This window comes from Ostrea edulis, chromosome 7, assembly GCF_947568905.1.
Source record: "Ostrea edulis chromosome 7, xbOstEdul1.1, whole genome shotgun sequence".
Lineage (NCBI taxonomy): Eukaryota > Metazoa > Mollusca > Bivalvia > Ostreida > Ostreidae > Ostrea > Ostrea edulis.
The window spans coordinates 54,072,283-54,084,635 of NC_079170.1; the positions used below are offsets into that span (position 1 = coordinate 54,072,283).

Below are 12,353 nucleotides of genomic sequence, written 5' to 3' on the forward strand. Positions count from 1 at the left end.
CGAACAGTGATCAATCTTATATCCCCTAAAAGGAATACAAAATAAAGGGTTGGGCAAATGTGGAGCCATGGACATACCAGAGATGGGATTTAGTGCCTAGGAGGAGTAAGCATTTCCTGTTGAACGGTCACATCCGCCGTGAGTCCCATATCTTGAACAGGTAAATGGAGTAATCCGTAGTCAAATCAGTGTATAAAGAACTGCGTCAATTCAGTCAAATGTGAATTCTAAAAAAATCATAGACAGTTGCTTCTTCAACGAAAATGAAAAAAGAATATACATGTGTATTCATATCTTGTGATCAGTCATTCAATTTTTTTTTTTGGTTAAACATAACTCTGATTCTACCGACAAGTACTCTGAAGTTGATATTATAAAGATGCTGGAGTTCCTCATTGACCATATCTTAGTAGCCTTTGAAGATCAGGTTTTCCAAAAGTTTGTTGGAATTCCCATGGGCACGAAGTCTGTTTCTTTGTTAGTTAACCTGGTTTTTTTTAGTTTTTTTTTTTTATATATATTCTTATGAGGCACATTATCAACCTACATGATGTAAATTTAGGACCTTTCGGGTGAGCTTAATAGCCCTTAAAGACCAATGGTTTTATAGGTTTAAATTCGTTTGTCTTTATCTTTCAATCAATTTTCTTTTATTCCATCACCCCATATGCATTCACTACAGAGGTAGGAAAAGTAATCCGACCCTCGGGAAGCTCTAGGTGGTAACCCTATAGCCCAAAACGGAGGGTGGAAAATTATAGTCTTAGTGGCCCCTACCTTGCATGCATACTGTTTTTGTGGACTTTTCAAAGATTAAATTGTATTTTGTCTTCATTATGACCCGAAATGATATAGAATTCAGAACTTTCAGGTGGCCTCAATTGCACTGAAAGGATGTTTTAAGTTTCTATTTGCGTGTTCCTTCAAAAGTGATGTACACCCATAATAGTATAGTTCATTCAATCAAAAACTACCCAAAAGAAACCTGTACTAATGCCTTTCCATACTCGAATCCTTGTGGTATCTATGGTCATCCCATTTTAGTATGACCCCGGGTCACACAAAGGTGACCTTAGGTCATCCATACACTTAAATGTTGGTTACCTCAGGATACCTTTCTATGATGTGAAATTATACAATATATACAATTGTGACTAGAGGTAACCCTTATATGACATTTACATCAATGAGTTGCAAGAGCTAACCCTTGTATGATCATTACATCAGTGGATGGCCAGAGGTAACCCTTATATGACCATTACATCAATGGTTGACCAGACGTAACCCATATATGACATTTACATCAATGGATGCTGAAAGGTGACCCTCTTACAACCACTGCTTCTATGGGCGATCTTCGGTTATCCTTGTATGATTATTATATCTATGGTAAACAGAAGTAACCCATATATGACCATTACATCAATGAGTGGCCAGAAGTGTCCCTTATGCCCATTTCATCAATGGATGAGCAATGGTAACCATTATATGATGATGACATAATAATGGTGACCACGGGTAACCTTTGCATAATCAACAGGTTGGGAACAATTCCCCTCTATCGATATCGTCTCACTAAAGCATATTTTTAGGTTATATATAATGATGAAATTTATTCATCTGTAAGCATTTGCAACAAAAAAATCACTTCATCAGGAAAAGAACTAAAGATTAATAATAATGATGATGTTAATTTATAAACATAAGAAAAACACAGTGTAATGAAAGGCGAAGATAACGAACAGTGACCAATCTCAACTCCTATAAGCAATACAAAATAGGATGTTGGGCAAACACGGACCCCTGGACACACCAGAGGTAGGATCAGATACCTAGAAAGAGTAAGCATCTCCTGTCGACCGGTCACACCCGCCGTGAGCCCTATATCTTAATCAGGTAAACGGAGTTTTCCGTAGTCAAAATTTGCAATCCTTTTATTTGGGTTTATTTGCAAGATTATCAAAGTCTAAAAACTGTGTTATGTTTGATAAGTTATCTTATTTCAACAAACATTCAATAGATAACAAGTTCAGGTTCGTATTAAAATCTAAGTATGATAATCTGCATAATAATCCGTTCTCCTCATCTGCCGATAATGACAAATGTTCAATCTTATATTATACTAAATGGTGACGTCACCTATATTTTACCAGTTTCAGTGACTTTTCTGTGGCGAATTTTATGCTGCTGCGGCAGTGAACATTTTTAGTAAGAAAACTGTCAAAATCGTCAGCCATATACAGGTGACGTAGGTACGTACTGGGGTGTACAATGTATCATCTGTTGTTTGTATGGCATCGTCGTGAGGTTTACTCATAAAAGGTTAAATAAATAGTGCCCTTCATGTAATTGATTCCAATGCATACTAGAATGTATATTTTATTGCACCATTCCATTTTAAGCTAAAAACGATAGTATGTTCCACGGGCCTGCATCACTCGCCTACATGAAATTTAAGCACATATTTAATAAAATCCTCAGATTACATTTAGAAACGTAATATAAGGATAATATCATGATGCAGATATAAGATTTTTAGGTCATCTGGCTGCAACAGAAAAGTGGAAAGATCTAATAAAAAGAGTCATTACAGAATGTGAATTGGAGCATGTCTACCGGTCGAAAGATCTGTACCTCGACAAAGCCATGCAAAAAGTAGGCACATTTACTCTTTTATAACAGATAAGAGTTTAGTATTACTCGTATTTATTTCGAGATATAAGCACTACTTTAGGGTGACCCCGAGTCCTGCTTTAGGGTATGAATTATCCCTTTCCTGCACACTGTGAAATATGCCAGGTAAAAGTAAGAACGCTTGAAATAATCAAGCTATAGTTAGGTTTTAATATCAAGTTTGAAATGTACAAAATTCAGATGTTATTTGTCAGGGGTTTGATGGAAATGCAAATCATATAGTATTACTTGTATATAATATTTTGTGGGGCAATTTGGAACTATTCTCCAGATGTGAGCGGACTTCGTATTTTTACACCCCCTAATAATCCAGTATAATTATTATAATTGATAACGAACGTTTTTCAACAAAAATGATCAGCAAAACATGATATTGATTTCAGACATGAACCTTTCCTAGCAAATAAGATCCTTATCTTATCCAACAATCTTTAAAACAAAAACACGTCATAATGGAAAAAAAAACAGGTGACAACATTTTTGCATACTTGTAAAGAAAAAGTTCACGATTACCAATCACGAGTTGGTTGTCATCTTTGATTAACTAATATTTTAACGACAATCAATATTGCTCCAATATTTTGAGAGATTGTTCTATATAGTTCACACCATAGTACTAAAATACTTAAGGGCCCTTTTTGCTAGGAACGGCTCACAGATACTAAACTTTCACTAGTGTAGAAAGGGCTTAAATTTGCAGTGCTATTTTAACACAAACCGGGATTTAGGGGAAAAGTTTTGATACCATAAAAATTGATGATTTTCATCGCCACTCGTCTTGCCTTTGTTCTTCTTGTATTTGTTTACACGTGACAATCGTGTCCACTGTCGTTGTTGTTGTAGCATACCCCCCCCCCCGCCCCCCAAACACGTGTATACTAGAATTTCTCCCCGGTAAAAACGGACCGGGGTTAGATTGTTTCACCCACAGAAAAAGAGGCCCAGCATAGAATTTCCCCCCAGGAAAATCTAACCCCGGCCTATGATTCCACCCCCTCCCAGTAAAAGTGCGCCAAAACTTTTTTCCCAAATGACAGTACATCCCCTTCTATTTAAGCTATCTATACGTTTCCGGTTCTATTACTAGAATTTACATCTGTTATCAAAATTCATTTTTATACTAAGTGTTTTTATGTACATGCATGTATGTACTATCTTAATTACTATGCATTTGTATGGACATGGACATGTATATAGGTCCTGAAGGTTTTCCCCCCAGTCTTTTGGTGTGTCCACGCATCTGCCTTTAACGGATATTAGCATGAACCTTTTGGCCCCAAGGATTTACAGCGTGGTTTGAAAAATGTTGTCATTTTATTGTTGTAATTGTACTTTGCTTGTTTAACTTCATTTGACATTTTTATTGCTCATTACACCCAAATAATGTGTATTCATATACCTACTAGTAGCAAGACCATTTGAGTCAAGCTTTTTTTTTTTTTATTTTTTTTTTTTTAGAAAGAATTCATTATCAAACTTTTGACAGTGTTTTAAAACGTGTCTTTTGAACAATCCTTTATTGTGTGAGCACTTATAAAACCACCCTCTGATCAACGTTTTAAACTATAAAGGAGAAAAAAAATCAATTCAAAATAACTGTGACGTGTACTTGATATACATGTAAGACTCCAAAGTTCGATGGGACTACTAAAGACGATGGTCACGCCAAAGTGCGATGGTCTGCGCGAAACCCCAATGGTGTGACACGTCAAAGTGCGATGGTCCACACTCATGCGCCAAAGTGCGATGGGCTGATACGCCAAAGTATGATGTTGTGACACGTCGAAATCCATTGGTTTGTAAACGACACAGTGTTTTGGTACAGACTGAACCAACCGTGTGTTGTTTCACCAAAATATCAGTGCAAAATCCATGTACAAAAAATAAGAATAAGAACTTATTTCATTACCATTTAGTTGTCGTGTTAGAAAACACAAAATTTTCCAACGCGAAATCGTATAAAATGTTTTGTAATATAACATACCCCCAGGAATGTAATACGTGTACCTCAAAGTAATAAATGATCATGAATCAAAGAATGTTTGGGCGAAGTAGAGAGTTCGACAACAAAATTTATGTACTTTGCCGTTCTCACTCAACCTCAACCTTGTATACCTTGCCATTACTGTCGTCCGTGTTCCTTTTCTTTGGTTTTATTTTGAAAGACGTTAAGAATGACGTCACAATGACGTGACGTCACAAACGTTACTAAACCTTTGGCATGACCATCGCAATTTGGGGTCCGTAACGTTAACAAACCATCGCACTTTGGCGTGACCATCGCACTTTGGAGCGACCATCGCACTTTAGAGTCTTACATGTACATACATACTGTACACCGTAAACGTTTGACCAAGTCGAAATACTGCAGTATTAGCTCAAATCTAAATATATCTTACAAGCAATGGACATTGAACCTTCTACGTTGAAAATGATTTAGAAAGGAATGGTTTGTTACGGATATATTACAAGTAAAGCATTTTACTAAATACTATCCAAAAGTTCGTGATGTATTTGTAATACCAGCGTGCAAATCATGGACATCTGCGGTTGTTTCCATTGGTGTCCTTCTTCATCACATAAACATCATCAAACTCCTATACCGCTATATCATCATCTAAGTCTCTTAGTTAATTATGTTAATCATTGCCTTTTATTTTATCACCAGGTCTGCTTGAGAGATTGAAAAATGGCGAGAGTCTTGTTGTGGCAGAGGGTTATATATTTGAATTTGAGAGGCGTGGTTACCTGAAGTCAGGAAGTTTTGTTCCTGAAGTGGTACTTGATCATCCCGAACTTGTCAAATCATTACATGAAGAGTATGTTCACGCCGGAAGTGACGTAGTACTTGCATTCACGGTAATTATCCACTTCAGACCATTAGCAAATTTGTTGAATATGAAAGTTAGAATTTGTATAATTCATACACTTGTATGTAACGTTCAGAAAGTACAAAGGAAATTGGAAAATCAAACTTATTTTTATTCATATTATAGATTCCTGCAATTGTTATACACTTGAGCTTCATGCCACAGTTAAATTTTCAGAATATTACATGCACCCGTAATGTAAAATTATAATACAAAGTATCAAAACGAATCCATTATATACCCGTTATACATGTGTATGTAAATTATGATAACTGCAAGATGTATATACATGCAATGTAAAGGAATATAACAATAACTTATTACTTGTCTAAGATATATTGTTCTTGGACTTTTCTTTCGAAATGGACGAGCTCGCCAGCTTGAATTCATATTTTGCAGTATTATGCTCACCGTGAAAAACTCAGACTTATCAACAGAGAATCCGATCTGAAAGCTATGAACATGAAAGCCTTAGAAATAGCGCGGGGAGTGGCAGATCAAACTGGTACATTAATGGCGGGAAACATTTACAATTCCATTGTGTGCAAGAAGGGAGACGAAAAGGCAATTAACAAAGCACGGGACATGTTTCATGTTTAAGGTTAGATTTAATTGTAGATGTCAATAGAATGAAAGGTGAAGATAACGAACAGTGATCAATCTCATAACTCCTATAAGCAATACAAAATGAATAGCTGGGCAAACACACACACCAAATTGATTCTTTCATCAATTGGACGTCGAATGGGATAATAGGGGATTGATTGATTGTATATTGTTTAACGTCCAACCCAAGAATTTTTCACTCATATGGAGACGTCACCATTGCCGATGAAGGGCTGGAAAAATTTAGGTCGAAAATGGGGAAAATGGGGGAGGTAACTCTGTAATAGTAATGCACTTAAGGGATCTCCATAAGATTAAAATACAGAATAAGAGATGGGAAATAATGTAGGAAATAGGATCGATAGGAATGTAAACATTGTCAGTTTGTTAACGAAAGTTTCATTCATATCATACAGGAACAGGTAGAATGGGCGGTTGAGGGCGGTGCAGACTTTATCGTTGCAGAGACGTTTTTCGAATTTGGAGAGGCTATGTTAGCCTTGGAATGTATCAAACAATACGGGAAAGGTACTACAGTAAAACTCTGATATAGCGAATTTCTGCGGACCCTTTATAAAAATTCGCTATATGCGTAATTTGATATACGTTTATAGCGAATTCATAATTCAAATATAACGATTTCGCTATAAAACGTATTTGTTCTACATGTATATCAGTTGTATAAAAAGCAGCAATCGATATACTTGCGTTTGTATTGTCTCTAAGAAGAATTAAGCCTATATATGTTAGAGAAGAAATATTTTTATTCAAGAAATATACACACTGATTTATATATGATAATTTATCTTGATGGATTATTAAGTCACGCAAGAACATTTCGAAAGTAAAATGTCCACAAAATTATGTGCAATACATACAAACAGTCGACTGCAGATGTCATTTACTTGTGGCTTTACGCAAATAAAGGTGTGTACGATAAAATAAATGCAATCAAACTTTAAATTCAATTAACGAAAATAGTAAACAATACCGAAAATATATTTGCTAAACGTATGTGTAAGTATTGTTTTTTGTTAACGTTTTTTGAAAAAATACAAACAGAAATTTCGTAATTAGTGTGGGTCCTTTATGGCAATGGAAAGCGATTTTTCAAAATCACAACGAGTTTAAATTGGAAAAAAATCGTTATAAAAGGCGATTTTTACGTTCAATTTTAATTCAGGGGGAATAGTAATTTACTTCGTTATATATGTAAATTCGCTATATCCGTGTTCGTTATAGACGCAGATTTTTATATAGAATATATAAAGAATGTGCCGGGGAAATCTATTTCTCTTCGCTATAACCGTATTTTCGTTATATGCGTGTTCGCTATATTCGAGTTTTACTGTACATTCTAAATAACTACATGTATGTTAGTCTTCTACAATCAAATGATACGGGAAGGGTACTACATTCCAAGTAACTTACATATATGTTAGTAATTTACAGTCAACAGTACTACACTCCAAATGACTGCATGTATGTTAATCTTTTATAATCAAACAATATGGGAAAAGTACTAAAGTTCTTTCTTACTGTTTGGATTATGGAAATTCATATCTAGTGACCAGTGATCCAAAACATTACTTTGTTAAACACCACCCTGATTTCACGCACAAGTACTACTCTGAAGTTAAAATAAAACATATGCTGGAGTTCCTTATTGACAAGATCTTCGTAGTCTTTGGTGATGAGGTCTTCAAACAGTCTGATGGAAATCCATGGGCAAGAATTGTGCTCCTGTGTTAGCTGACCAGTTTTTTATATTCTTATGAAGCAGACTTTATTCAAAAACTTTTACGTAAGAAGTCTCTTGCTGTGGCCTTCAATTCAACATTTAGATATATCGATGATGTTTTGTCTATTTTAAAACAGTAATAACTTTCATTTATATGTTTATTTGATATATCCATGTGAGCTCGAAATAAAAGACACCACAGAGTCGTTCACTTTTGCTTCTTAGATATTTTATTGAAAGTAGACATTAGGGCAAAATAACAACTCAACTTTATGATAAGCGGGACGATTTCAGCTTCTCCGTCATCAACTTCCAATATTTATGTAGCAATATTTCATGATTACCTGCATATGGTGTGTATATATCTCAACTGATTTGATACGCAAGAGTTTGTTCTGCGTATGTTCAGTTTTTAAAACGAAGCAGGATACTAACAAACAAGTTGATGGTGCAAAGGTGTCAACTATCTATTTACAAACAAGTTAATGGTGCAGGGGTTCCAACAGTCTCCTTTAAAGTCAGCATTTCGCAAATTCTATGGTCGTTATTAACATCTAAGTTGCCAATGCAACCTATCATTGGGTCAGATGCTGTCTAACTCTTTTCATACTGATTGTTAGGTCGTTCTCGGCACACTGGTTTCGACTACGGATAACTCCGTTTACCTGATCAAGATGGCCCCAGGGCGGGTGTGACTGGTCAATAGGGGATGCTTACTCCTCCTAAGCACCTGATCCCACCTCTGGTATATCCAGGGGTCCGTGTTTGCTCAATTCTCAATAATGCATTGCTTTTAGGAGTTATGAGATGGAAACTGTTCGTGATCTTCGCCTTTCATTCACACCCACATTTATGTGTTCGTTATCTTCGCCTTTCATTCACACCCATATTTATGTGTATCTTCAAACAGGCTTGCCTGCAGTTATAACACTGGCGGTCCCAATGACAACGACGATGCAAGACGGGATACCTGTTGACGAAGCCTGCAAACGATTGGAAGATGCTGGGGCGGATGTTGTAGGGTTGAACTGTGGACGGGGTCCAGAAACAATTATTGAACCCCTGAAACTTGTTCTCAAAGCTTGCAGAGTAAATAGAGTTTTCCTCTTTCCATCAGTTACAATATATATTCTTTCTATACGATATCTGCATTATGAAAATAGTTGTAACTCATACCTCTTAAATCATTCAAAATTCAAATTATTATTAAAGCAATTGTAAAATTAAAACCACTCTCCTATGTATTGTCATATAGATCCAATGATTATTTGATATTTTCTACTGTTCTTGTGAATTGACAGGGACCAATCGCAGCATTGCCTGTTCCATACAGAACAAACGATAAAGAAGTGATATTCTTCTCTTTAACAGTGCCTGGAACAGGTAAATGCTTTCTACATTGTTTTTATTACACAAACAATTCTTGGAGACAATAACGTGTAATTAATCTTTTTTCACTTTATACATAGTATTATAAAAATTTAAACCTCTACATGTTGGCTCACTGATTTTGACTACGAATAACTACGTTTCCCTGATCAAGATATAGGGTTCACGGCGAGTGTGACCGGTCGACAGGGGATGCCTACTCTTCCTAGGCTCTTGATCCCATGCACCTCTGGTGTGTCCAGGGGTCCGTATTTGCCCAAATATCTATTTTGTATTGCTTATAGGAGTTGTGAGATTGATCACTGTTCGTTATATTCACCTTTCATGCAGTAATTTGTATTTTCCAACCTCCTCTCTGTAATGTATGACTATACATTGATGAGAATAAAGCATTGATTGATTGATTGATTGAAGAAAAGAGTTTGGAAATGATCATATACTCAGATTTCTTTATAGACTACAACCAAAATTTGTCTTATAAAGATTATCCGAATCTACGCGGAAAATGTCATTATTAACCAAATTCTGTCTATTTGTTGCAATCTTTCTTAGTGTATCAATAAATTTCAGTTCACAACATCTGAGGACGTTAGGTTTGATATTGGTTTGAGAAGTTCTTTAAAAGCTTTCAACACAGAATTCAAATTGGTCTGTCATATAAATTGCATCTTTGTTGATGAACAAAATATTTAGTATTTCACTAGGGGTGTTCTTTGTACATGTACGTATATGTCGGGAGAATCTCAAGAGTCTGGTTTTTGTTTCTCTAGTAGTGTTCAATGGTGGATAATGTTGATCTGGCGAGATAAATAATCGAGGAAATTCCAACAAATAAAATCGTTTTTTCTTTTAGTGAAATAATGAACAAAAACTAAGTTGTGAAGTTGTTTAAAAAGAGGTTGTGGCATGTTCCACGTTGTAGTTTGTGAGAAATGCAATGCATGTATATAATTCGGTAATAACTTTAAATATTCCATTGTGAGTGAATATTTGAATATTGACGTCAATTAAAGTTTCCTACTTTTAAGTACATACATTTCAATGGATTTAATTATAATTTCCAGATAAACCAGCGTTTCCTCTTGATATATCTACCTGTTACTGCACTCGCGAGGAAATTCGAAAGTTTGCAGAAGAGTGCAAGAGTCTAGGTATCCAATATGTTGGCCTGTGTTGTGGAAATGCACCTCATTTCATGAGAGAGGTTGCAGGTGTTTATGGAACACCAGCGGCAGCTTTAAAATATTCACCAGAAATGGAAAAGCATTTCGTTTTCGGAGACGAGAAAATAAATGATCCTTATTTCACCAAGGCATACAAATACGCCATCGCGAAGAAATGAGTTTATTTTTAGCAAAAAATATATCCCATTATACAGGGAATCCCCCAGAACCTGTGTAGGGTGCATGTATTGTGAATATATATCAAATATACAAGTTTTTATCAGTATTCATGTTCATGGTGTCAGAAAGAGTACTAGTTATATATTTTTATCTGTCTAATATTGCTAAGAAAAATGTAACTATTAGCTATTTATGTAACTATTAGCTAGTTGTGTAACATTACAATAAAATCAATTTTGATTTGTAGTTAGCTAATGAAATTAATGTAAATGTTGAGTTTAGTATCGCTTGTATGGAATATGCACTTTAATGTATGCCGTATATCAAATGTAATGGAGTCATACATAATGTACCTTCAGAAGAAAAGAGCTACAATGTATATTTCAATATTAAATTACAAAGTCGTAAACCTTTTACAAAATCATATTCACATTAACCGTATCTGACTATCTGATGTAGAATATTCTGAGAAAAACTATACAATATTATTGCAAATAATTAAAAGATACCAATGCCACAACTATACATCCAAGTTTACACATTTAACATTGACATTTAGGTGATCCGACTAATCAAAAATCCCTTGGTGGAATCTTAAAATGAAATTTCATACAACGAAAATACAAAAATCAGAAGAATCAATCAAAATGAATGAAAAGGATTGAATGAACTAGAGTTCAACATTGAAGGATATTTAGATTAAGCCATCAATATCTATAACTAGTACTGTACGTGGGCCCCCCATATACTGGAGATCGGGTATGTTGATTGCTTACCCAATGGCCTGAACATAACATCAACTGGAGTTTCTTCAGAACAGCTACTTTAACTCTCTGTCAACAACTATTAACAACGCTACAGTGGGAACATCAATGACTACTGGTGAATTTAATTTTGTTAGGGACGTTGTTTCGGATTTCCAGCACTTGAACGACTCACACACCAGATGCCTCGATCTTAATATAGATACCGGGTATATGATGCCTGATTAAGTCTTGAAGACCTGATCTGGTATACGTATAGATTATTGTAGAAATTGTCGCCCACAAATCTGAATAAAACACCTAGAGAAAACACTAATCTGTAGATTATGATAATTGTTAAAGTGATAACTGTAATTTATTTTGTTTTCTTCATGAAATGTAGACATCCAATTACTTATAGGTGTAAAAAGCAGTGACAGTTTAAGTAGGGGTATCGTTAGGACTAATCTTTTCATGATGCATGGAGTATTGGTAAAATGGATAGGCAAACATAGGCCAGAGGCAATTGAAAACCCGGTGTGTTCATTAGCTCACCAGTGAGCTTCTCTGATCGAAATTTGTCCGTTGTCCGTCGTCGTTGTAAACTTTTCACATTTTCATCTTCTTCTCCAGAACCACCGCGCCAATTTCAACCAAACTTAGCACAAAGCATCCTTGGGTAAAGAGGATTCAAATTTGTTCAGTTGAGGGGCTATGCCCCCTACAAAGGGAAGATAAAACTTGTTACGGTGTTTTTGTTTGAATTTATGAAGGTCTTTAAATAACTTAATTTTTTCGATCTTTATTATTATTATTATTTTATTCATTTATAAAGCGCAAAATTACAAATAGTTTCTATGTGCTGTACAATGTTTGTGCTAATAATCATTGATAATATACTAATAAAAGACCTGCAAGAGCTATAAAGGAAATGATAAAACTATAGAAAGAATTTAAATAAAACATG

The 12,353-nt window shown here is 35.2% G+C and overlaps 1 protein-coding gene across 1 annotated transcript; it reads left to right on the plus strand.

The window, feature by feature from the left end:
• The first annotated feature begins 2,776 nt into the window (after positions 1 to 2,776).
• LOC130048255 (betaine--homocysteine S-methyltransferase 1-like) lies at positions 2,777 to 11,892 on the plus strand. The gene is made up of 7 exons (XM_056144765.1): positions 2,777 to 2,805; positions 5,363 to 5,553; positions 5,964 to 6,158; positions 6,587 to 6,698; positions 8,822 to 9,000; positions 9,213 to 9,294; positions 10,365 to 11,892. The coding sequence occupies exons 1-7, from the start codon at positions 2,793 to 2,795 to the stop codon at positions 10,640 to 10,642; spliced, it is 1,050 nt and encodes a 349-aa protein (XP_056000740.1). The 5' UTR covers positions 2,777 to 2,792; the 3' UTR covers positions 10,643 to 11,892.
• Positions 11,893 to 12,353: the final 461 nt, after the last annotated feature.

Bases quoted from the DNA above. Each gene is read 5' to 3' on its own strand.
- LOC130048255 (XM_056144765.1), top strand. The intron at 5,554-5,963 runs GTAATTATCCAC...CATATTTTGCAG, and splicing joins ACGTAGTACTTGCATTCACG to TATTATGCTCACCGTGAAAA. The intron at 6,159-6,586 runs GTTTAAGGTTAG...CATATCATACAG, and splicing joins AAGCACGGGACATGTTTCAT to GAACAGGTAGAATGGGCGGT.